This window comes from Podarcis melisellensis (assembly GCF_964234715.1).
Source record: "Podarcis melisellensis genome assembly, chromosome: 17".
Classification (NCBI taxonomy): domain Eukaryota; kingdom Metazoa; phylum Chordata; class Lepidosauria; order Squamata; family Lacertidae; genus Podarcis; species Podarcis melisellensis.
Window position 1 is genome coordinate 3,962,367 of NC_138534.1, and position 25,329 is coordinate 3,987,695.

The window sequence follows — 25,329 nt, forward strand, 5'->3', positions numbered from 1 at the left end:
GAAAGCCTTTTTGATATGATCTAACAACGCTACGCAATGCAATTTCCATTCTCCCACACACCATGATGGCTGTGCTCTGCCTCAATGCTTGAGGCGCAATGCTTCTGAGTCCCGATTGCTGAAAACCGGAGGAGAGGTGAGTGCTCTTGTGCTCGGATCCTGCTTGTGGGTAGGCATCTGGTTGGCCAACAGTGAGAACGAGATGCCAGACTAGCTGGGCCATTGGTCCTGAACCAGGAGGGCTTGTGTCTCTTTCATACAGCCCCCCAACAGGACACAGAATTTGCTTAAAAAGATATTCTATATATGTTACTAGTTTTTCAAAATAACAAAACCGACATCCAACAGTACCCCCTTCTCACCCACCCCCTACCTTCCAAACAGAGATTCCGGGTGGCAAAAATATTTTCTTAACCTCGTGTGTTACATCAGGTTTTGTTGTCAAACTTTTAAAGTCATCTACATTCATGTACTTATTATTAATTAAGCAGGCAGTAACTGTGTTCTCTCGGGGAGTTGCAAGCAGTAAACATGCTCCTCCTCGGCGTCTTCTAATTAGAAAATAAATCATCCGTTGTTGTTTTAGAAGCCACAGCGCCATTGCCTGCAATGATGGATGCGTCAGATCAACCAACCCCAAAATAGTGGGTTAAAAAAACAAAAAACGTCTGGATTTAAGACGAACGCCTGGACACCTAGTGTTTTTACTATCTGGGTGGGTGCGATTGGTGCAGTGGACTCTAGCGGGGTCTAAAACCTCCGAATTAGAGCGATTTAAAGGCAGAGCAAAAGCGAGCGAGCGAGCGAGAGAAAGAGCAAAACGCGCGCGATTCTTCCAGGCGCCACCTCGTGGCTGCCTTGAGGAGCGCCCGTCTGTCGCCGTCCTCTCTATGGTGCCCCGAGGCTTTCTCTATGGTTCTAAGGGATGGCCATGGCTCAGTCCCCTCCCACCTAGTCAGGCTGAGGGTTGGGCATTGTGGGGTGAGAGCGGACTCTGGCTGAAGAGCCAGCCCTGCCACAGCCAGGCAGAGAGCAGAGCACCCGAGCTGGAGGAGGAGGAGAAGGAGTGGTGGGGGGGCAGAGAGGAAGCCAGGAGCAAGGGGCAGTGCCCCCCACCCCACCCTAAGGGACACCATGCCAGTTGCCACAGCCAAAGTGGCAGCCAGGTTGGCCAAGGGGGTCACGGCGAAAAGAGCGGCGGTGGCACTCCTGGTGGCGGCGTATGGAGCCAAGAAGTTGTACCCAGTCCTGCGGCGACAGTGGGCTTCCTCTGACCACCAAGTGAATGCCAACTCAGCAGGGCACCACAGTGCTGAAGAGCCAGCCTCCAAGTGGGGGGCAGCCGATGAGGTGGCAGCATCGCCACCTGGGGTGAACAGGGTGTTTTTCTTCCGCCTGCTGCGCCTACTGAGGTTGCTGTTCCCTGGGCCACTGTGCCGTGAAACAGGGCTCCTGGCCTTGCACTCGGCCGCCCTAGCCAGCCGCACCTTCCTCTCGGTCTATGTGGCCCAGCTGGACGGGCGCTTGGCCCGCTGCATCGTCCGCAAGAACCCGCATGACTTTACGTGGCAGCTTCTTCAGTGGCTGCTCATTGCCCTGCCTGCCACATTTGTCAACAGTGCCATTCGATACCTAGAAGGGCAGCTGAGCCTGGCCTTCCGCGGACGTTTAGCGGACCATGCCTATCGGCTCTACTTTGAGGGCCAGACCTACTACCGTGTCAGCAACATGGACGGACGCCTGCGCAACCCGGACCAGTCTCTCACGGAAGATCTGGTGGCCTTCGCCAACTCCGTGGCTCACCTCTACTCGAACCTGACCAAGCCCGTGCTGGATGTGATTGTCACTTCCTATACTTTGCTCAGCTCGGCCAGATCGAAAGGAGCCGACACAGCCTGGCCCTCGGTCATTGCCGGCCTGGTGGTCTGCGTCACTGCTAAGGTGCTGCGTGCCTGTTCGCCAAAGTTTGGCCAGCTGGTGGCTGAAGAGGCACGTCGGAAAGGGGAGCTGCGCTACATGCATTCCCGGGTGGTCGCCAACTCGGAAGAGATTGCTTTCTATGGGGGCCATAAGGTAAAGCAAGTGGGCAACGTGTCATGATTCTCTGGGAGGAAAGCAGGGATCAGCTGATAGGAGGGTTACTGGAAGCCAGGACTCCTGGGTTTCCGGACAGGGAATTATAGTGTAGTAGAACTGAAGAAACACAAGAGGGGTAGTTTACCCCCACCCTCTTTTGTTATATGTCTTTCCACTTTCTCTTCTTGCCCTGAGCTCTGAAACGGAGGCAGTTGTCCCTGCCAGGCCCTCGGCCAGTGGAAGTGAAGTTGGCTTTATAGAGAGACAAGCTAGAGCTGAAACCAGCACTCTTGTTTACTTCCTTTTCTTTGTAGTCTTCTTCCTTGAATTTGTCCGAGGGCAAGGCTGAGGCCCTGACCTGAATTTATCCAGCTTCAAATCTGTCTATGTTCAGTAATCCTCCACCAGTCTAAATTTCCATAGAAACCTTTCTTGGTTTCTATTGCTCATGCTTGACTTCTGCCTCAACCGTCAAAACAGCCCCAGGCGTTTCCAAGTGTGGCACTTGAGGATTCCTGCACTGCCTAGCGGGGGCGATTGGACGGCAGTTGCAGTGTGTTTATCAGATACCATTTCTGATCCCCAGGTTTGGAAAAGCAATGGATCAGATAACATATAACAGTAACATATGAGAGCTGGGAATCAGGGGATCTGGGCTCTTCCTGTTTTCTGAAACATCGTGAGGGCGGGGGGCGGGGGGGGAATGCTCTTATACTGAGGGCAATGGTGACTGAAGTTAATCGTCATTTTTATCACATGTCCACTGTAGTCGCCCCTCTCCATTCCAGCCCAGCTGTGTCAGGAACATTCCAAGGCCGAAAACTCTCCTACCTTTGGCGTCCTGCCCAAATTAAGGGTAATTGTAGGTCACATTTGCAAACAGAAATACAGCGATGGGGCCAGCCTTTGTGCTTAAACATTTATTAGAACCATGTAGATTTATGCACACACCTCAGACCAAAAGTCTATAGCAGCAGTTGCCCTTTAGAAAAAAGGAGTATGTCCAGTATTAGTCATGATGACATTTGAATTGTGTCACCACTTGGGATGTTTAAGACAATTATCTCTGAATGTTCAGGCTTTTATTAGGGCTATTGGATGCATTTGTGCTGTGCCTCCAGCTGCCTCCTCCTCCTCCTCCTCCACTAGTCTACCTACCTGTGGCTCTTCAGCATAATATGGCCTCCCACCAGTCTTGCACAGCAGATTGGAAGGGCGGGGGACACAGCATAGGACAAAAATACTACTCCCATATGAAAGCCATTGTCAGAAGAGCCAGGCTGTGACTCAAATACAGTAGCCACCCCATCCCCATCTCTTTGAGACAAGATCTGTTAGTTGTCACCTCAATGGCTTTAGGAAGTGGAGAACAGGAAATGCTGATCTCCCTGCCTTGGTACTCATTAACTTTGCCCTCCCTATTAAAGTTGTGGCATTGGTGCAGGATTATCTCATACCCCTTTGCACCTCCTGTATTTTTTCAGGGTGTTATTTTTTATTATTACCATTATTTATTAAATTTGTATATTGCCCTTCATCTGCAGATCTAAGGGCAGTTCACAACAAAGAATTACAATATAAAAAACAAAAAATACACAGTAAAAATAAGAACAACAAAAAGCCAATAATCCCCCCCCTACAACACATTTGAAAGAGCATCAGATGTCAATCAGCGAAAGGCCTGGTTGAAGGGGAATGTTTTCGCCTGGCACCTAAAGGTGTATAATGGAGGTGCCAGGCAAACCTTCCTGGGGAGAGCATTCCATAATTTGGGAGTCACAGGTAGATTTGGTTTGGTGCAATCCAGGCTCCCTGTCCCAGTGCGGCTGAACTAGCACTTTTGTAGTCAGAATTAACACCAGGCGAATTGCTGTTGTGAGGCTAACAGGGCTTGTACCACAGAGATGAAGGGACAGAGCAATTTCCCAATTTCAACTGCAGAGAACTAAGGAGAAGACTAGGTATTAGCACCACAGCCTGACCTTCCAGTAGTTAATTAAAAGCTGCCATTGGCCAGTGGTGTAGCCTGGGTTGCTGGCACCTGGGGCAGGCAAGCCACCAATGCCACTGGAACCAAACGGGGCTGTGCTGTGCCACCTGCCCGCCTGCACAGGAAGGAGCCCAGCTGGCTTACATGACCCTTGGTGGGCAAATCCCCTCGATGCCTGCAGAGAGGAGCGCTGGGTCGGGCTGCCCTGGGGTCACCCTCCCTCCATCCGCATCCACTCACTGTGGCCCTGGGCGGCTCTTGCTCCCATCCACACTGAGCAAGGAATGAGCAAGCACTGGCCGGGCAGCCATTCAGTGAGGCCTTGGCATGGCATGGCCTGGAGAATGAAGGGTGGCATGGCCTCAGGAATGTGAGGAAGGTGGTACCTATTTATCTACTTGCACTTTGACGTGCTTTTGAACTGCTAGGTTGGCAGGAGCTGGGACCGAGCAATGGGAGCTCACCCCGTCGTGGGGATTCGAAACGCCGACCTTCTGATCGGCAAGCCCTAGGCTCTGTGGTTTAACCCACAGCGCCACCCACGTCCCTTTTTAAGAGGTGGTATGATAGAAGTTTATAAAATTATGTATATCATGAGAAAAGTGGAGCTGTTGTGATCCTCTGTCTGTCTTGAGACAATGGAGTGTGCCTCTGGGGGTGAAATCAAACCAGTATGTTAGCACCACCAAAGTGACCTCCGTGGGCCGGCACAAGCCTGGGCAGTATGTCTGGGGGTTCTGGGCTGCCTAGATGACAAGAGGTCATGGATATCCAATGAAGCTGAATGTCAGAAGAATTCAGAACAGATAAAAGAAATTACTCATTCACAGAGCTCTTAGTCAAACTATAGTACTTGCTCCCGCAGGAAGCAGTGCTGGCCACCAGCATAGATGGCTTTCAAAGAGGATTAAACAAATTCATGGAGGAGAGGGCTATCCATGGCTACTAGCTCTGCTGTGCCTCCACAATGGGAGGCAGTACTGCTTCTGAATACCAGTTGCTGGGAATTTCAGCTTCTGTTGTGCTCATGTCCAGCCTGCAGGTATCTGGGTGGTCACTGTGAGGATGCAGGACTAGGTGGCCATTGGCCTGATCCAGCAGGATTCTTCTTTGGTTCTTAATTAAACTCCAAACATTGGAAGTAAAGCAGCAGTTCTTCTGAAATTAGAGCCACATGGAAATGCCCTCCATCTCAGCAGCTGCATTAAGGCAAAGTCTAAGGGCGTGGGATTTCAGCTGCCTGACTGAAGCTGAGCAGGTCGCAGTCTGGATGGGAGACCTGGGAACCTCATAGGGGATACACCTGTATACAAATGATAAATAATAAAGATCTCATCACCCTGCTGAATGCCATAATGTCTCCTGGCCTCCCCTCCAGGTGGAGTTGTCCCTTCTGCGGCACTCTTATCGTGAGCTGGCCTCCCAGATCAATGTGCTGCTCCTAGAAAGGCTCTGGTATGTCATGTTGGAGCAGTTCCTCATGAAGTACGTGTGGAGTGCCGCCGGGCTGGTCATGGTAGCTGTGCCAATCATCACCGCCACTGGCTATTCTGAGACAGGTGAGTGGAGGCAGTGTTTGTAATTAGAATGGAACAACAGGGTGACAGGAGCATGTTGGGTGTCACTTATGGATATAGTAATAAAGTAAGTAATTGTTTTTTGGCAGGCGATACTTGAGAATGCTTTCAAGATGCCAGATGAAGTGCCCAATACCAGCTTGCTTAAGAGGCTTAGGCAGGGCATCAGACTAGGCATTGCTGCAGATTCTCCTTGGCCCTCTGCTTGCCAGTTTTGCCACAGTGAAGTACATATAACCACAGAATTGCAGAGAGGGAAGAAAACAGGATAGATATGACATGGCAGCTCCTGTCTCAGCCACATCTTTCCAGTGCCGCCCCCCTTGCAGGAACAGATTGTCTGAGCAGTGAAGATGTGGAAGTGGCTGTAATCTTTGGGTTGAATTACACATTTGGCAGAGTCTGGGGTCAGGACATACAAAACAGCTTCAAAATGACAGGAAGACTGTGTGATTTAGAGAAGAAGCTTGGGGTAGGGGAAGAAAATTTAAGCTGTTTTCCTGAAGAACACAGTAAATGAATGTGCAGAATCTTAGATTGAACTGGGGCAGGAGATGGTAACAAGGTGATTGAAGGTTGAAAGTAGCAGGTAAGGAAAGGGTTAAGCCCTGCACATCCACTGTTTTAGTTTGGAGCTGCACCCTTTCTTGCTGTTTTGCACCTCTTTGGAAGATACTTGCATTCCTAGTCCTTGGTCTTTGCTTTTAAAGGTCCACAACCATTCTTCACTCTCCCTGAGGTCAGTTGTTTTTGTGTGTACAGAACTGGAAATCTTCACTGCGCATGAAAATCGCTAGCTACGGCACTGAACACAGATGTTGGTTTTGAAAAACGGCTGTAGCTGGGGAGATGTGAAGAGGAGACCCTGTTTTTCCTCCTTAGTTTTATAGGCAACATGTGTCCTTGTGTTAATTGCAAGAGCTCCACTTATGGTGGAAGTGAGAGGAGTGGTAGCAGATTATACAGACAGCTCACAGTGAAACTTTACATGGGATGTAGTATTTAGAATGTTTAGGATGTTTAGAAGATTTTAGAATGTTGTATTATTTTATTGTTGTTAGCTGCCCTGAGCCCGGCTTCGGCTGGGGAGGGCAGGATATAAATAAAAATGTATTATTATTATTATTATTATTATTATTATTATTATTATTAATTCACCCTGTGTGTGTGATCCTGATTTCGTCAATGATAACTTGTTGGGCAGGTCGGCAGCTCACCTGTTCCATATATCTTCTTGAGTAATGATACCTAGAATGACATGAAGGGTGTTGTCAGACTGATAATCTTATAATGTCTAGGCTTAAGCCTAGGCTAGAGCCCTGCTGCCTTATGCAACAATTTTCTTTCTGGAAGGCAATTTTCTCTCTTGTTGCTCAAAGTTCTGGTGAAATGACCCATCAGGATCAGCAGTAGGTGATCAGGTTCTTCTTCCTGAGTTTAAATCTAATTATACAGATATTTGATGGTTAAATGTAAAGGTATTACAGAAACCGAAAGGCTGATCATCCCAGGCAGATTTGTTGCCTTCTTTGTTGTTTTCGCTGTGGATGTCTGAGCTGTCCCTGCCCTTGCCAACGCCTCCTCCTCCTTCTCCTTGAAGTCTGAAGAGGATCTTTGTTAGCTCACTCTCTAGGATCTGCCCAGTTAGAGTAGGAACTGAAGGTCCAGCGACCCAGTAGAAGGCTCTGTCACCATATGTTCCTGACATTAGGCCCTGTTTCCAGCACCACTGCCAGGTGAAACTTAAGGGGTGGCAGAACAAGAGAGGTGTTGCAACATCCTCCCCTCTGACATGTGTCTGGCCCCAACATTTCACACCCTCCAGCAGACACACCTGTTTGCAGGCCTTTGGAGGTGGAGGTTAAAGATGGAATAACCATTTCCCCCATGCTGTGTTGCTGCAGCTGTTTTGCTATTGTTAAGTTAATGCTATGGTTTTCAAGTATGGTTGGAGTTTTAGCTTAATGTGCTGCTCTAATTTGTTTTATTGATTTTTGGAATGCACCTTGCCCTGGGACATATGACGAAGGGCCGGTAATAAGTATTCCAAATAGATAAATCTGGCAAACAAAGGAAATATTTAAGGGAATAACTCTGTTAGAATATCTTTGCTAACTACAAGGGTACAAGAGAGAATTAAAGAGCCTTTTCCTGTGCCTAGAAGCAAATGCCTCAAATGCCTACGGGAGAGGTTTCACCAATGCCAGTGATGCTGGGAGGAGGGAGTTTCAGAGTCCCCTGCTTATGTTTTCCTTCATGCAGGAAGTAATCAGTAGGCAAGTGTTCCTGGCCAGAGGGAAAGGATTCCAGGTGAGAGCATGTGATTTCCAGGCAAACTCGGGTCCTAAAAACAGCTGTGGAGCTAGAAAATGGAGGGTAGAGATGTTGTCCTTGGAGTTTCTGCTGACCATGTTGGTTTCCCCTCCTATGCCAGACCCTGAGGCAGTGAAGCAAGCTGCGCTGGACATGGAGGAGAATGAGCTGGTGAGCATGAGAACCGAAGCCTTCACCACAGCACGGAGTCTACTGAATGCAGCAGCTGATGCCACAGAGAGAGTCATCTCTTCTTACAAAGAGGTACGGGTGCAGCTTGGCTGCTTGGGTTGACCCAGAAGGAATTGGGTTGGTTTGATTATCAGTTGAAGGAAGGGAATAAGCCACGTCGTTTCTGTTTTCCTCTGACGGGAAATCCTAAAGTTGCACATCTCAGCAAGGCACAGCCCACACCCAGAAGGTTGGAAGACCTGGGAGCACAATGTCCTGGCATCAGTTCCCAGTTGCACATCAGCGTCCTAGATTCTGCCTTACACGATCATGTTTTCCAACACCCACATGCACCCACTGTGACCTAGTGCAGTGCTCTAATACTTCGTGGGATTGGTTTCGATCTGTAACAGACCAAATGGTTCAAAGCAAACATCTAATTTTGCCCTCCTATGTACACACTCTTGGGAATAATTCCCTTTGAAATTGGTGAGACTTTTGCATAGGATCTGTCTAGAACATGAGTCGGCAAACTAAGGGCCGCAGGCTGGATCAGGCCCAATTGCCCTCTGGATACGGCCTGCAGACAATCCTGAAATCACCACTTGGATCGATGTGATCGTTTGGACTGCGCCTTTTTTTGCCATTTTTTTCGGACGCCATTTCCGCCCCCCCCCCCAACACACAATGGCGGCGCCTCCTCCTGGCTTCTCCCCGCCCTGCGGAGGACAGGAGCTGTGCTTTGATTGGCGCCAGCCATCCAAAGCCTCACCACCTGCCTCTCCATCCATGGCTGCGCTGTGGGCATCGTGATGGGTGCGTCACAGGGCTATGGCTGAAGCTTGGCGTGCCTGCTGGCCCTGGCACCTGGCACCCGGGAAAGCTGGCCCGGAAAGGAGAGGCAGCGCCAGCGGTGGCTCCCAACCGCAGGCAGAGTGGCGGAGGAGGTAGGAAAGCGAGGGGAGGGGCTGGGGGAGAGAGGGGGAGAGAGAGAATACCCCCTCTGTTCCGTGTGTGTGTGCGCGTGCATAGTCCGGCCCACCACAAGGTCTGAGGGGCAGTGAACTGGCCCTCTCCTAAAAAAGTTTGCTGACCCCTGATCTAGAATAGGAATGAGCATAAGGTGGATCTAGAACTAGTGCGGTATTTCTGCAGGGATTTGTGACTCCCAATTGTTTAATAATTGCAGCAACAAAATGACATATCTTGCTTCCCAACCAGACTTCTAAAATGAAGAAAGCTGGAGTAATGAGGAGTAGATTTTTTACATGTATTCCAAACCAGGCTCCAATTGGTGGAGCTTGAGGGTTCTAGGGAAATGCAAAGTCTATTCCACAAATCTGCCCTTTCCTGGACCAGGACATACCGTATTTTTCCCTCCATAACATGCAGATTTTTTCTCCTTAAAAGGAAGGGGAAATGTCCGTGCGTGTTATTGAGCGAATGTGTGGTCCCTGGAGCCAAATGGCGCGAGAGGAGGCAAAAGAAATCAAGCAAAAATCAAATCTCGGAGAAGGGAAACCTGAAAAGAGGAAGCGGCTGCTTTCCTGCATTCCGCCTCAGGGTCTTACTGCCCACCCTCCTCTGTTTCCTTGCTGTGTTTGCTCAAACGGAACAAAGAGCAGGGAAAGCCCCTCCCCTCCAGGCAAGCAGAGGGGAAAGCAGAGTGTCGTGTCTGTGCTCCGGTGCTGCTGAAAACATGCAGGAGGGAGAGAGAGAGAGAGAGAGAGAGAGAGAGAGAGAGAGAGAGAGAGAGAGAGAGAGAGAGAGAGCGCTGGCTGGCTGGCTGGCTGGCTGGCTGGCTGGCTGGCTGGCTGGCTTGGGTGGGTAGGTGAGGGAAAACTTTTGCCTTCCTTTCCTCCCTCCCGTTATACCCCTCTCCTGCATTCTTAGCCAGCTGCTTCTCTGCACACCCCTCTGCTGCTCCTTGTCCCTTCTGTGTTTTTCCTTCCCTCCCCACTTAAAATGTGGTTAAAAAGCATGGATCCACATGGATCCTCAGGATCTTTGCATTGGGTCACCCCAAATTCACCATCAGATCACATAGCATGTCCATGGCTACAGCCTGCCCCCCCCAAAATCACGCACCCACTGTTGCCTGGGGCTGCAATGATGCAAAAATGTGGTTACAAAGCATGGATCTACATGGATCCTCAGGATCTTTGCATTGGGTCAGCCCAAATTCACCATCAGAGCACATAGCATGTCCATGGCTACAGCCTGCCCCCCCAAAATCACGCACCCACTGTTGCCTGGGGCTGCAATGGTGCAAAAACGTGGTTACAAAACATGGATCCACATGGATCCTCAGGATCTTTGCATTGGGTCAGCCCAAATTCACCATCAGAGCACATAGCATGTCCATGGCTACAGCCTGCCCCCCAAAAAATCACGCACCCACTGTTGCCTGGGGCTGCAATGGTGCAAAAACGTGGTTACAAAACATGGATCCACATGGATCCTCAGGATCTTTGCATTGGGTCAGCCCAAATTCACCATCAGAGCACATAGCATGTCCATGGCTACAGCCTGCCCCCCCCCCCAAATCACACACCCACTGTTGCCTGGGGCTGCAATGGTGCAAAAACGTGGTTACAAAGCATGGATCCACAGGGATTCTCAGGATTTTTGCATTGGGTCACCCCAAATTCACCATCAGATCACATGTCTGTGGCCACAGCATGAAGCACAAAAATGATACATCCACTGTTTCATTCAGAATGTTTTTTCCTTTGTTTTCCTCCTCTAAAAACGATGTGCGTGTTATGGTCAGGTGCGTGTTATAGAGCAAAAAATACGGTACTATATTTCCTTTATTTCATCACACACTCTAAGGGAATCTCCACAGGACTGATCTTTAAACATGATTTAAACTCTGGTTCTTTACACACTATATCTTTAAAGAACATTAGGAACTTATTCTCCTCCCAAAAATCCTGGGCACTGTAGTTTATCCCTTACAGAGTTACATTTCCCAGCAACCCTTAACAGAGTAGAATGCCCAGAATTTTTTGAGAGAAAGAATGTGCTTTAAAGGTATAGTGTATGCATAAGCTTTGATTAGTTAGACATCTGGGACCCTCAGTTAAAGAGATCTGAAACTTATTTAAATGTGTTTAGTCACACACACACACACACACACACACACTGCCCTGCCCTGCCATCTAATGGCATCCTCCTAACAATGCCAACTATGTGCCCAAGGTAGAGAGAAACTGCCAGTGGTTACTCACAGGAACTTCCTAGGGAACTCTGCCTTAGGAAACTTTTCCTTCTTGGAAGCTTGCTAAAGCAACCTCCTGCAACCTTGGGAAGGACCATGGCTCAGTGGTCAAACAGATGCTTTGCATGCGGAAGGTTCCTGGTTCAGTCCCTGGCATTGCCAGTTAAAAGGATCCGATGATGGGAAAGGCTGAGATTTAAGACACTTGCAGAGATGCAGCCACTCAGAACAATAATGGGCTACATATATGAGACCAAGAGTCTGACCTGGTATGTGGCAACTCTCTATATCCGTTAATGAGATGCAGTTCTGTGTCTGCTTGGGAGAAAGGAGCATTGAGCTATATGGGAATTCCGAGTAATTAGGCATTCTAAAACTTGACAGACTGAGCTGGTTTCAGGAGCCTGGAGCGAAGCCAGAAAGTCTTAAATATCAGTGATTGTTATGGGATTGTTGTTTTTACCTGTATGCTTGGAGTGATTTCCCAATGCTGGATACTCTGGGTAACACTCATTGTCATCAATGGGTTTACTCTATGAGTTAATGGATATCAGTGGACTTAATGGGATCTACTCTCAGTAAGACTAATGTTGGCTATTACCAAGAACATCCCAACTCCATCCCTAAAAGCTTTGTGTTTCCCTTCTGGCGCTAAGGTATGTTACTTGCTGCTTCTTAATTCAGGTGACTGAGCTGGCCGGGTACACTGCTCGCGTACATGAGATGTTCCAAGTGTTTGAAGAGGTGAAAGCCTGCAACTTCCGGCGCCCTGGAGAACTTGAGGAGGGTCAGGCTCATGCTGGGAGAGTGATGAAGCATGGCGTACGGGTAGAAGGGCCGCTCAAAATCCAAGGTAAGGCCTTGAGCTCCAGACTGTATTGGGCTGACATGGCACACCTGCACTGCTGCTGGCCTGGTAACTGCAAGATGCATCCTGCTAGATCAAGAGATGATGTTCACGTGGTGGCAAGGATCAAACCAAGATGGTTTATCTTATTTACAATTACTCAGAAGTCCCATAAAACCCAATGGGACTTTCGGCCAAGTAAACATGCATAGGTATCAGGGTACAGGAACCCAGAGACAGCTGCATAGCTTCCGTCAGATCTAGTTCTCAGTGAGCTGGTAAACCTGGGCCTGGGCTATAGCACTTCGAATTGCAGGTAGGGGCTCCCATGACTGAAGGCACTTCATTACAAAACAAACCACGTAGGAGCCACCTTGCCAGGGGTTCTCTCAGCTGTGTTCCTGCCTTTTCTTACTACAACATGCAGAGGAGTTACTTGCGAGTGCTTTATTTTAGTTACTTTTTTTTTGTACAGTCCAAAATAAAGAAAGGCAGCATGTCAGGAGGAAGGCTTCCCCCAGATAACAAGGGGGGGGGGAGGATTGTGTGGAGGTTTAAAAAACATGTTTCATATGGAGGGGACTTTTCAAGGGAGCTCTTGCACCAACAATCTAAAGTGGTACATTCCGGATGCATGTTTTACCACCTCGGTGAGAACTAGGCCTTTCTGCTGGCAAGTCAGGATTGTCTCCTGCCTGCTTGACTGTGCATCTACTTTCTTTCCCCTCCTTTCCTGGGTAATGCACATAGCCCTTAGTAACTGCTAAGGAGAGGCAGATTGGCAATTGCTCTGTAGCACAATAGATGCTTGAGCAACATCCTATACAGACAAATAGTGATTTCAATTCTCGGAGTGCCAGTCCTTATGTGGCCAGTCTAGTATCACCCGTGCACAAGAGGGAGGCATCAGCAGACTCAGGGGAACCCTGCCATTTTTAATAATAATAATAATAATAATAATTTTTTATTTATACCCCGCCCTCCCCAGCCAAGGCCGGGCTCAGAGCGGCTTACAAGCAATAATAAAAACAAGATGAATGGTTACAACTTAAAAACAAGAATAAAATACAACATTAAAATAATGGAACATTAAAATATTAAAATGTAGCCTCATCGCAGGAGGAGAAGGAAAAGAAAGGGGGGGGAGAAAGAACCTTTAGAGAAAGACATGTGAAAACACTGAGCATGCTCAGTGGGCGCCTAATGCTGACTGTCTCTTGGGAGGTAAAAACGGAAAGATGGAGTGGCGGGAATCCTGAATAGGGAGCACTGCACTGCAACATTTTATTCCTGGTCCAAGGTATGGGGAACCTTTGCCCCCCCATGCCACTGCCATCTGCCTCGGCTGGCATGGCCAGGGACAGTGGGAGGGTTAGCGCAGCAACATCTGGAGGACCAAGGGTTCCCACACCTGCTTTATGCTATGGACAACTAACCTAGAAAGCATGGGTAATTGAAAAGACAAAGGAAACACAACCCCAAACTACTTTTGATGAGTTGATGGCTGTGTCAGTTGCCCATCTCTAGTTGGGGAGTGGGCAGTCTGTGAATCCAGAGTCTGTGCCTGTAAGTTTTGTTTCTCTGCTGCTCTGTGTCCGCTCTTACTTCTTTTTTTGGTGTCCTGCTTCTCTTCTTGTTCTCTCTCTCCCACCAAACCCTTCTCTTTCTCCAGCATCATCTCCATCTGTCCCAAAGCAAGTTCCATCTCCTCTTGTATTTGCCCTCACATTTTACACCTCTCTCTCCATCTCTTCACCCTGCTGCCCATCACATCATGGGAGCAGGCATTGTACCTGCTCCTTACTCTCTGTTGACAACAGCTTCCCTGGCTATTATTAAAATGTACAGTTCTAGGCCAGAGTCTGGGCTGGTAATTCTGTTTTGTGCGTGTTCATTAGATTTTTATCTTGCCTTTCTATCAAAAGAAATGGCTCGAGTGACTTACAGAGTTGAAATTTGCAAGTTGACAAGGCTAGGGCTGTGGGTATTCTGTTCATTAAAAAAAAACAACCTGCTTAAATTGAGCTTAAATTCAATGCCCTGGATAAATTATGCAAATTAAGTATATTTCTCTGATATGTTTTGCATAATCTATAGACAACATTGCACAATAGGTCCTGTTTCTGTTAGTCATGGGGGGTGGGATATGCTGGCAAAGGAGCCCCCTGCAGAGAGCAGTGTTGAACCCTCCACTCTTCAGCTGGAGAATGGAGACATCAGTCCTGCTGGGTCCTGCAGACTCCTCCACCCACCTTGCACCTGATGATTGGCAGATGGGTGGCCCCACACACCTGTCAAAGCTGGCTCGTGGGGTTGGGGAAATAAAGATCTTAGCCCACTGGGCCAAAAAGACTCCCCACTCCTGCACTACAAAACTGTTGCCTCAATGGCATTGTTAGTTCGGGAAAAGGTGCATAAAAGGGCATCCAAAGTGAGCAGTGGGTGGAGCAACTTGCCCAGGAGGAAATGTTACAGCTCTGGGGGATTTTCAGTTCAGGAAAAAAAGTGAATAAGGTAGGACATGACTAAGGTTCACAAAATGCTGCATGACATGGAGAAAGACGCATTTTCCTCCCTTCATCACAACTCTAGAACTTGGAGTCATCCTGTGAAGCTAGCTGGTGGGACATTCAGGACAGAAGTGCTTCTTCCCCAAGCAATAAGCAGTGAAATTCACTTGCTCAGGATGTGTGGACAGCCACCTTCTTTAAAGGTGGATAAGGGAGGATTAGGCTGCTTCTGGCTGCAAGGCACGATGCCTGTATGTTACCTCCAGGGTCAGCATCTCTCTCCATGTCAGTTGCTGAGAGTAGGCTATTTCCCTCATGTCCTCTTCGTGGGCCTCTCAGCGGCGTCTGGCTGGTCACTGGGGAAATGGGATGGTGGACTAGACCTTTGGTCTGATCCGTCAGGGCTGTTTGTATGTCCATTGGTTATCCTTGGATCATAAGTCCCGCGGGACAGCTCTGGCAGCCCTACCAGCTTATGGCTCATCCTAATACACTTCCTCGCCTGTTATCCTGGCTTCATCCCATAAACAAATACCAGCTGAACCTCCTCTGACCTGACCGCAAGGTGACTTCCAGTTAGGTCAGATAACATGACCACAGTGGAAGGATAACTATTTGTCTCCTGTTCCTTGAAGGCTGAGGAGGAGTTTTGGCAGGTACAGTGTTCCTCACTTTGTATGACAAGTGGCACCTGTCAAAATTATGTCTCCTATTTGGTTTGCAGTAGTACAGCAGCCCTCCTTTCCATCCCATCATTCTCCCTGGCCTGACTGGATTAGACCAGCAGGGCTTTGGGTCCTGGAGCCTCTTCTGAAAGCCATGCTTTGTTCCCAGAAACATATAACATAAAGTCATGTGCATGTTAATACCAAATGGAGGAGTGCACATGAGCATGTGCAGACTGCCTTAATCTATAGCCATCCCCTGCAGATCCAGTGTCAGAGAGGGGCCTGTCGCAAACCAACCTGAGGATTGAGATGGACAATGTTTAGCAGATACAGGGGCCCCACCTTGCATTCTTTCTCCATTCCCAGGCAAAGTCTAAATTTGGGCTTGAGCAAGAGAGGAGACAGGAGGAGGATTGAGAGAGGGTGTGCTGCCCCCTTCTGGCTGAGCCTGTGTTCACTCTTGCAAGGGTTGGAACACTGTCTTTCATTGTGGATTTGATATCCAGTCTCTTCCTTCCTTCCCCCCACATCCCATCCCACCCCACCCCATTTTGCTTACAGGGCGTGTGGTTGATGTTGACAATGGAATTGTCTGTGAAAACATCCCCATCATCACCCCCACTGGAGACGTCGTGGTCACCAGCCTCAATATTCGGGTAAGTAGTAAAAAACAAGGTTTGAAAGCGGGGAGCAGGAGCCGGGAGACTTTGGCTGAGTTGGCTGTGCCTTTAACAGTTGCCTGATATCCAGGATTTTGCATGTGATATCATTGATCCCTGTATTCCAATGCCATGAGAAGTTTCATTTGCAGATTTCTGCAGATCAACGTGCTCATGAAGGCACAGGAGCAGAGCAGACCCCATTTCCTTTTTTGCTACTGGTTGCTAAGCCTGTTGTGTATTATTGCTTGAAATTCTGTTCTGCATTGTTGCTTGAAAGATATATCCTAGGGCAGAGTTCTAACTTTGAGAGGATTCTAATGCTGAAGGCCTGGAAGAACCTTCTTCAGATTCAGCAGGGTTGTTAAAAGAGAGATGGAGAGAAGGCTGGGCTGAGATTGCAAGCTTTTTTTGTCGGTAGGCGATATGAAGATATGAAGCAGCAAATATGAAGATATGAAGCAGCAAAGTTGAGGGAAGGGGGTGGGTGGGACGGAGAGTCACTTACAGTGCTGCTGACTTTGCAAGGTCAGGTAGGAGGAGCAGGGGGTGTGGTGTTGGGGGGGGGAAGCTGATAAGACCTTGATCACTGCCTTCTCTTTATTATATTTTGCAAGAGCATAGAAAGAGCTCGAAAATCGGCCAGAGTACAGGAGTGGAGCGAGAGAGCAAGCCTGACGTGGCTCAGAGATAGTTGTCAGGGAACCATAGGGGTAATGTCACTTGGCAGGTGGCCTAAAGCGGCTGGCAGATCACAGATTTCTTACGTTCTGGGCCATTTGGGGTGGAAGTGGGGCCAGGTTCCCAAGGCAGGGGAGTTGAATCTATCCTCCGAAGGCCAAGGAGAGATGGGGCAGGGGAGTCTGGCCTTTACAGGTCCAAGGCAACCAAAAGCGACTTACAGCCAACCAACCAAACTAACAACAACAAAAACATAGATACATTAAAAATAAGGGGGGAGGGAAACAGTGCATTAAAAGCACCCCACCCACTTCTAAAAGGCCACAGATAGTGAAAGGCCAAAGGCTTAGCTATAGAGAAAAGTTTTTGCCTAGCACTTAAAGATTTATAATGATGGTGCCAGACGAGCCTCCCTGAGGAGAGCACTCCGCAAAGCGGGAAGCACCACAGAAAAGGCCTCTTCTCATATTGCCGCCTTCCAGACCTCTCATGGAGGAGGCACAGGAAGAAGGGCCTCCCATCATGATCACAGGGTTCAATTCAGTTCATATGAGGAGAGGTGGTCCTGGAGCTATTGCGGTCCTGAGCTGCTTTATGGGTCCAAACTAGTGTATTCCTTCCTACAAACCTGCCTGGGCTCTGAGATCTTCTGGAGAGGCCCTTCTCTCGGTCTTGCCACCCTCACAGGCGCACTTGGAGGGGGTGCAGGGAGGGCCTTCTCAGTGGCTGCTCCCAGGCAACTTTGGAACTCCTTCCCTAGAGAAGCTAGACTGGCTGCTTCCCTGCTGTCTTTCCGCTGTAGGTGAAGACGTTCTTGTTCCAGTGAGTTTTGGGGAACTGACTGCTGTTCCCAGTGCTGTTTTTGTTTTGATGTGATTGTATTTTTTAAAAATATACATAGAGTTTTAATTCTGTTAATGTTTAATTGTTTTTCAGTGATTTTTACCTCTCTATGTTTTTAGCTGTTTTTTTTTAATCTGTAAGGCACCTTGAGTCCCTGTCAGGAAAAAAGGTGGGTGATAAATGATAAAATAATAATAATAATCAGACACACTGCTCTCTGATGCCTTCTGGCAGGTGGACGAGGGCATGCACCTGCTGATCACTGGCCCAAACGGCTGCGGGAAGAGCTCACTCTTCCGGATCCTGGGGGGACTCTGGCCGACATATGAAGGCATCCTCTACAAGCCACCCCCACATCGTATGTTCTACATTCCACAGAGGTACAAAGGACCAGTAGTCAGATGTCTGCAGGGAAGGGAAAGGCGGGTGATACAATGGAACAAAAAAGAGAGAACCTAAGACTATTGGTTGCTCTTCATGGGGCTGAACGTGTTAAAATTAGGAAATAGAATTGTAGAGCTGGAAGGGATCCCAAGGGTCATCTAGTCCAACCCCCTGCAATGCAGGAATCTCAGGTGAAGCATCCATGACAGATGACCATCCAGCCTCTGCTTTAAAACCTCCAAGGAAGAGTCCACAACCTCCCGAGGGAGAGCCTTCCACTGTTGAATAGCTCTTGCCTTCAGAAAGTTCTTTTCTGATGTTTAGTTGGAATCTCCTTTCTTGTAACTTGAAGCCACTGGTTTTAGTCCTGCCCTCCAGAGCCGGAGAAAACAAGCTTGCTCCATCTTCCCCATTGTTTTAGCATTTGCGCGTTTGCCGTCCTGGCTTCCTTGGGAGGAATGGTGGGATATAAATTGTTGTTGTTGTCATATTAATATATTTGCACACCAAGGAATGTTATGACTTGTCTGCTTGGTGTCTCATGGCAGGCCATACATGTCCGTGGGAACCCTGCGAGACCAGGTGATCTACCCAGACACTGCAGAGGACATGGCACGGAAAGGGAAGACGGACGCTGACTTGGAGCGGATCCTGGGCATTGTCAACTTGAACTACATTGTGCAGCGTGAGGGAGGTGGGTGCAACCAGGAGAGGTGGGGTGAGCATGAGAGAGAGAGAGAACACACGAACCTTTAATTCATGGGAGACAAATGGGGAGGGAAATTGTCGTTTCTGCTTCCTTTGCCTCTGGCTGTGTGGAGCAGAAAGTGAATGGGCAAGCAGGGCGCATGGGAGGGTCTGCTGCACCATCCGCGTTGAGTGACCAATGAAATCTCTTACCTTTCCATCCATGGGCGGGGCCAGGCTGGGAAGCCGTCAGCGACTGGAAGGATGTGCTCTCTGGTGGCGAGAAGCAGCGCATGGGGATGGCCCGCATGTTCTACCACAGGTTAGTGGCTACAAGTGCAGTGAGAGGCCTGATTATTGGCCGCTGCTGCTATTCTGTGCATGGGATTCAGCTGCATTCCAGCAAATTCACATACAGCAATTAAAGTGGCTTTGGCAGTCTTGTGCAACAAACCTACTTCTTCAAAAAGGGGGGAGGGGGTTCAGTAAGGAAAGTGACAGGGAAAAGCACTGGGAAGCAGGAGAGAAGATTCGCTTGACGCAATGTTTGTATAACCTCTTGGCAAATAAATCGGGGTGAGTGCTATTTAAGCAGCAGATATTGCATAACCTTCCCACAAACTTTGTGCAAAGAAATGAGGCAGGTTGTCTGGAATCAACCATAATCCCTCTAGCAGAGGACTAGCCCCAGTGTTGTGCTTTCCAGACCTTGTGTACTACAACTTCCATCAGTCCTAGCCAGCATGGCCAACGATCAGGGAAGATGGGGTTTGTAGTCCCGCGACCCCTTTTCTCGCGGCACCTCTTGCATTTTTGCTCATCCTGCTGCCAGCTGAAGGTGGGAATGCAGTGTGTCCTTCTGTCAGTAGAAAGGCAGCAGAACCAAAGCTGAGACCAGCGAAAGTCACACCAGGGGCAGCCCAAAAGGATGATGTTGGGAAATACTGCCAGGATCACAGCTGAAAGGTGGAAGAGGCACAGATTGGATCAGGAATTGTGGAGGGAGGTGCAGAGGGGAAGGTGGAGGACTGCAGTGTAGGTGTGGCCGTGTACAGACTGGCTTAGCCAAAGAGCCATTTTGGGGTCTCTCATTTGGGCTGCTGCTCTTCCTCCCTAGGCCAAAGTATGCTCTCCTGGATGAGTGCACCAGTGCCGTCAGCATTGATGTAGAAGGCAAGATCTTTCAAGCTGCAAAGGATGCTGGGATAGCATTGCTCTCGATCACCCACCGACCTTCACTCTGGTATGTTTTGTGCTCTACCTACAGTCTTCTGCCTGGTATGTTTCTTTTGGCTTCCTTTGGAGCCCCTTGATCCAAGGACTTTATATACATCTATCTCACTCTTCCATGGGGCTCCCAATGGTCTTCCCTCCGAGTTGGTGGTCTTCCCGCTTCCCTTTAATGATTCTACAGTACTGGGTGCTCTTGGATCACTCTCCTGTTCTGCTCAGGGAGCTTCCTGTCTACAAGACCAGGACATCCAGGCTAGTTGGTTAGTTGGAGGCATTTGGACACACATTTTCTCCCTTCTTGCCCATCAGCTGTTTGTGGAGTCAGCTGGGCCACACACTGGCCCATGAGTGGGGCTTTTGAGAGGGCAGGGAAGGCTGGGGAGATCCCTGCAGCAGTGTGCTTCCTCAGGCCCTCAGTCTCCATGGTGGTACACCTCTGCCACGAATGGAGCAGTTTCCCCACATACCTGATTTACCAGGCAGGAGTCCCTGTGGGCCACCCCTTATTCTCTCTCTCTCTATTACAGGGGACAGGGAATTGGAGGAGGAGGATGGGGAACCAGCTGAGCATTAGATGAGAAGTGGACTGGCAGGAGTCTGTCCACACTTCTACATCCATTTACTCTGCTTCTACCTATCCCTGTGATTGTGCATGCTTTTATATCCCCCCTTTCTCCCCAAGAAGCTGGAATGCCAGACCACCCCACCTGCCAGACCACCCCCCCCCCGTATCAGAGTCAGTATCTCCCCATCCCAGCTTTCATCATACCCCCAAACCTCAGTTGCCACTGCATGAACCCCCTTCCTTCTCTGGTTCCCACCTCATCACACTTGGCACTGCCACCCAGACGCGGTAGGAAAGGGTTGTGTCATTAGTGAGCCTGGAGGCAGGACCTGTCATTTCCTCTGTGACCAGTAGAGGCTGCCATAGAGTGGATCACCTGTCTGGTGCCCCTTTGCTCAACCCGGGTCAGGGAAAGAGAAAGGGGTTTTGGAGAAGGACCTAGAATAACCCACCGACTCCAAAAGTCCTGTGTCTTTAATAACTGAAGCTTTATGACAGCAGAGGATGCACCTGCTAAAATCTTCCTTTCTGCACACATTGTGAAAGGGACAGGGGAGTGTTTTTGCATAGAGTCTGGCTGCGCCTGGGCCTGCCCACCTTGTCCTTTCCTGCCCCCAGAAGACTTCCTATCCTCCCCGCATCTCTCCCTGTTTCCACCGCCCCTCCAGTCCCTGGCTGTCTCCCAAGCAGGGAGTCACGTCCCCAGCAGGAAGCCGTGTGGGCGGAGGGGGGCATCAGAGTCTCATCCCTGGAGACTGAGAGCCGCTTTGTTCCTGACTCCCCCAGAGACAGCTCAGCGGAAAGATCCCTCCCCAGGAGCAGGCAGGGATGCCAACCCCACCCACGCACAGGGCGCTCGCTGGACTCCGAGGAATGAGGGGCAGCAGCGAGAGCTCCAGGCCAAGCGCACGGGGGTGTGGGGTGTGGAGAGATTGCTGGGAGGCCCAGAGCAAAGCCTAGCACAGACCAGCATCTCAAGCAGCCCTTCCCTCTTCCCTTTCAGGAAGTACCACACCCACCTCCTGCAGTTTGACGGGGAGGGGGGCTGGCGTTTTGAGAAGCTGGACCCTGCAGCCCGTCTCTCCCTGCGAGAGGAGAAGCAGCGCCTGCAGCAGCAGCTGGCCGGAGTCCCCGAAATGCAGCAGCGTCTCAGTGAACTTTGCCAAATCTTGGGTGAAGATACGGCCTCTCCAGCGGGACACATCTGAGAGAGCCAGGCACCCTGAAGTATCCCCTCACCATTCCTGCCCCAGCCCACTCGGCTGAGTGCTCAGTAAGAGGATCCCGGCTGCTTTCCTTTCCTCCTGGGAGCTGCAGAAGAAGCCGGCTGTTGCCCAGGCTGCTGAAGGAAGAGTCACGTTTTCTCTGCTGGGGCATCGCTTATTTCTGGCACTTGTTGACTGTGCCCTTCGTCACCTTCTCTCACTTAGCCTGCCTCGTTCTAGGACTGGAGGGAGGGAATGGGTCACCCCGTCCTGACAAGTGACTCTGAAGTTTTCTCTCTCTCCCACACACACACCTCACACACACAGTGCCTGAATATCCCAAGATAGTAACGCCAAAGCGTGGGTTTTGTTGCCCCACTGCCATTCTCTGCCCTCTGCATCTGTGGATGTTTTGGAGTGAGCTTCCAGCATCAGCCACACCTCAGAGGCCTGGGAGGTTCAGCGGGACCGGTCTCCCCCTTTCTCCACACAAAACAGCCGCACAACATTTGATACGAATTCAAGCCATGAATGTAGCTCTTGCACCTTTCTCCCTGGTGGCCTCCTTTTTGCCACAACTGGGCTGTAGAATCTGGTTGCACAGGGCAGCACCAAAACCCCCTCCCCTTCAACCTTCACCCCCTGAGCTCTGCTTGAGGAAGGCCTGCCCCCTTACCTGGACACCATGTGGGTGACATGGCAGCCAAGGGAGCAAGTTAGGAAATCCATGTTGCTCTAGATCAGTAATTTTCAACAGTTTTCTCTGAAACCTTGCTGTTCCTCAGAACTTACAAAGAGCTCCCCAGTGAGAAGATGGGTAAGTTATGCAGGGCAAGCGGTCAAAAAACCTCACCACGACCTCTTTGACCAACCTTCCACAACTTTTTCAGAATGTGGGGTTGGTTCATTCTTCAGGGGCAACAGTTTAGGTCTGCCTCATGCCCTTACAAACTGAGAGTGTGGCCTAAGATGCCTCTCACATTGCAGGGGTCCCAGACACAAATTGGGTCCTCAGCAGATAAGCCAATATGGAGTCCCTTGAGGTGGGAAGCCTTGAAAGCCACGGTCCTGGGCTGTCTCGGGACCCCCCCTGTGCAACTCTGTAGAACATAAAGCCCTTCCTGAGACTTTGTCCTCGTGGCTTCTAATACTTTAGTCCCTTAATTTTGAGGGACTGGTCTTCCCTGTGAAGGCCAGCAGAAGGCCCTGTGCCATTTGCTTAGGGCACTTTCTATGGGAACTTGCTGAGACTTGATTTCCATACAGCTGTCCTTTAGGACTTGTTCTCCTTGAAATAGCAGGAATTCTCCTAGGGTCATTTCCCCCTGTTTTCTAAAGCAGGGTGGAAGTGGAGGTAGAGAAAGAGAAAGAGATGTTTTTGTATACAGACAACAAGGCCTCAGCCAGTGGAGCTGCATTAGTTCAACTGCACAGCATATATCCACATTAGGAGGAGTGCAGCAATTTGGGTCTTGCCTCTTGCCATGTGCGCGATGCGATGGAGAGAGGGAGCGTGTGGCAAAGGAACTAGGATTGGTGTTGTCCCCTATTTCACTTATGCCAGTGTTAGTCTGCACAGATGTGTCTATTCTTAAAAACTGAGCCCTCTTTTAATTAGTTATGAAGGTGATTGCTGCTGCTGTTGTTGTTACTGTTACTGTTGTTGTTGTTGTTAGAAGGCTCACTGCCAGTTGTGTTTTCCACGTGAAATAACATACCAGCAAGCTATTAATGATGTGTGCTCCCGTGTCCTTTAAATGCACATTTAGCTACAGCCATCACACAGTTATTTTTTTAAAAAAAATCAGCCATTGGCTTTGATGGTTGGACATCAGGGTTTGCCCCGGTTCTCTCCCCACTTGCCTCCCTTTCCCAATCCTGCTGCTTCCAAGCACACCTCATCTTCCTAAGAAAGCAAAGAAGATGCATGGTTGCTTAGGGGAAATGAACCCTCTGTTCTCCCTTCGTGAAACATCTTGCACTGGCCTGCAGTCGTGTGGCCTACCATGTTTGGCCCTTGGACTTAACTGGCGGCAGCAGAGTCTGGCAAACCACCTACTGTGTTAACTTTCCCACAGTTCTACAGAGTGCCTGATTTAGCAGTACTTTGCATGGTGTGCAGCACCTCAGGCCCAGCAGCTGCTGACAAATAAGGCCTTAGCCAGAGGGGAGGGGGCTCTTCCAGGGGGGGGGCTCAGAGCTGTACCAACCCCGCAACCCGCATTAACTACATCTCTGTTCTTGCAACCTCAGGCAAAAAACAGAGCAGGAGGCTTTATTTGACAATGAGGCTGGTAGGCTGCATTAAGCTGGGTGGCAGGCCTGATTCCGCACCTCTGTGCCCAGGACACCTGGCAACTGGCCCTCTGGCACCCCCCCCATAGGACTGGCACCTGGAACCCTGCTTGTCCTATGGGGGAGCCATCCCGGATTGGGATAGACGCATTGCTCTCAAATGGCATGTTGCTTCTGGAGGAGTAAAACCACAGCTTGGCAGCCCACAGCCTGCAGGTTTCATACAACCTTCCTGAGGCTCCCTGTGCCCCATGAAATGGCCACTTCCCAATTTTGACATGTCATTGTGGTGGGGGAGGACATTGTGCAGGGCGGATCATCTTGAGATGCTAACAAGGGAAGCAAGTTCATACAGTGTTTTGCAGGCTCTGCTGCCTAGTCCAGCCATGTTCACAGAGAGGCCACCTCAGTCAGAGTGTCCTCACATCTTCAGAGAACCAGATAAATTCTCAACGTAATTTCAGTCAACTAGTCCAATGAGTTTTCCTTTCATCAAGGGCAATTGCTGACATTTTACAAAGCACAAGGCCCGTGTCGCCAGCCAATTTGGGCACTGGGGAGGTCATTTCATGCCCCACACATCACCACCATCCCCGGCGTCTTTTAAGTGCCACACTGGAGTTGTTAAATATTTTTTTAAATCAAACTCCTTTATTTTTTTAAATCAAACTCCTTTAGTTTGCTGGCAGTCATCTCCTTAAATATATAAACACATATATGCTTTCCTGTGAATTTTTTTTAAGCAAACAGCAGAGCAAAGAGAAAGCTGAAAGAAACTTTCTCCATGTTGTGTTAGTTTTATACTTGCCGGGAGTTTGTGTACGTGTGACCATCAAAAGAGAGTGCCCCCACCAGAAGTTAGAAGTAGTACAGCCCACTCTGCCCCATTCTTCTGCATGTGTGTGTGTGTTGCCATTGGTTTCTCCTATATCTGCTTCTGATTTGCTCTCTCTGTTTGCAAGTCTCATCATTGCTGCAGCTTCCTGCCAGCCTTGAAAAGAGAGCCTGGAAGTTCAGGGCTGTTGTGTTTTTTCTCTCTTGCTCTCGCTCTCATGAGCAGCTCCTTGTATTGGCCACCATTGCCTAGGGGAGCAGCAGCAACAAAGGTTCTTCTTTCGTTCCTGATCACAGACCTGCCTGGCTTAGCTACTCCAGCCAAATTTTAAGGCAAGCCATTTGCAAGTGTGTGCATAGCAACACCACAATCCTATTGGAGAGAAAATAAAATCTCTGCATTGTTCATTCTGGAACAGCTCTGAAACCCTATAAATGCATGCGAAGAGATGGGACTTCCCAAGTGGGTCCCAGGTGTTTGGAGTGAGGAGTTTCAACTTTTTCTTCCTCTCCTCTACTTGATTGTATAAATTGCTGATTTATTTAATTGTAATATGTCTGTGTGTTT

The 25,329-nt window shown here is 49.3% G+C and overlaps 1 protein-coding gene across 1 annotated transcript; it reads left to right on the forward strand.

Annotated features, from left to right (window-relative positions):
- The first annotated feature begins 915 nt into the window (after positions 1-915).
- On the forward strand, positions 916-23,364 carry ABCD1 (ATP binding cassette subfamily D member 1). The gene is made up of 10 exons (XM_081894069.1): positions 916-2,073; positions 5,445-5,625; positions 8,078-8,220; positions 12,035-12,203; positions 15,937-16,031; positions 17,793-17,938; positions 18,491-18,636; positions 18,867-18,951; positions 19,747-19,872; positions 21,431-23,364. The coding sequence occupies exons 1-10, from the start codon at positions 1,135-1,137 to the stop codon at positions 21,633-21,635; spliced, it is 2,235 nt and encodes a 744-aa protein (XP_081750195.1). The 5' UTR covers positions 916-1,134; the 3' UTR covers positions 21,636-23,364.
- The last annotated feature ends 1,965 nt before the right edge of the window (positions 23,365-25,329 follow it).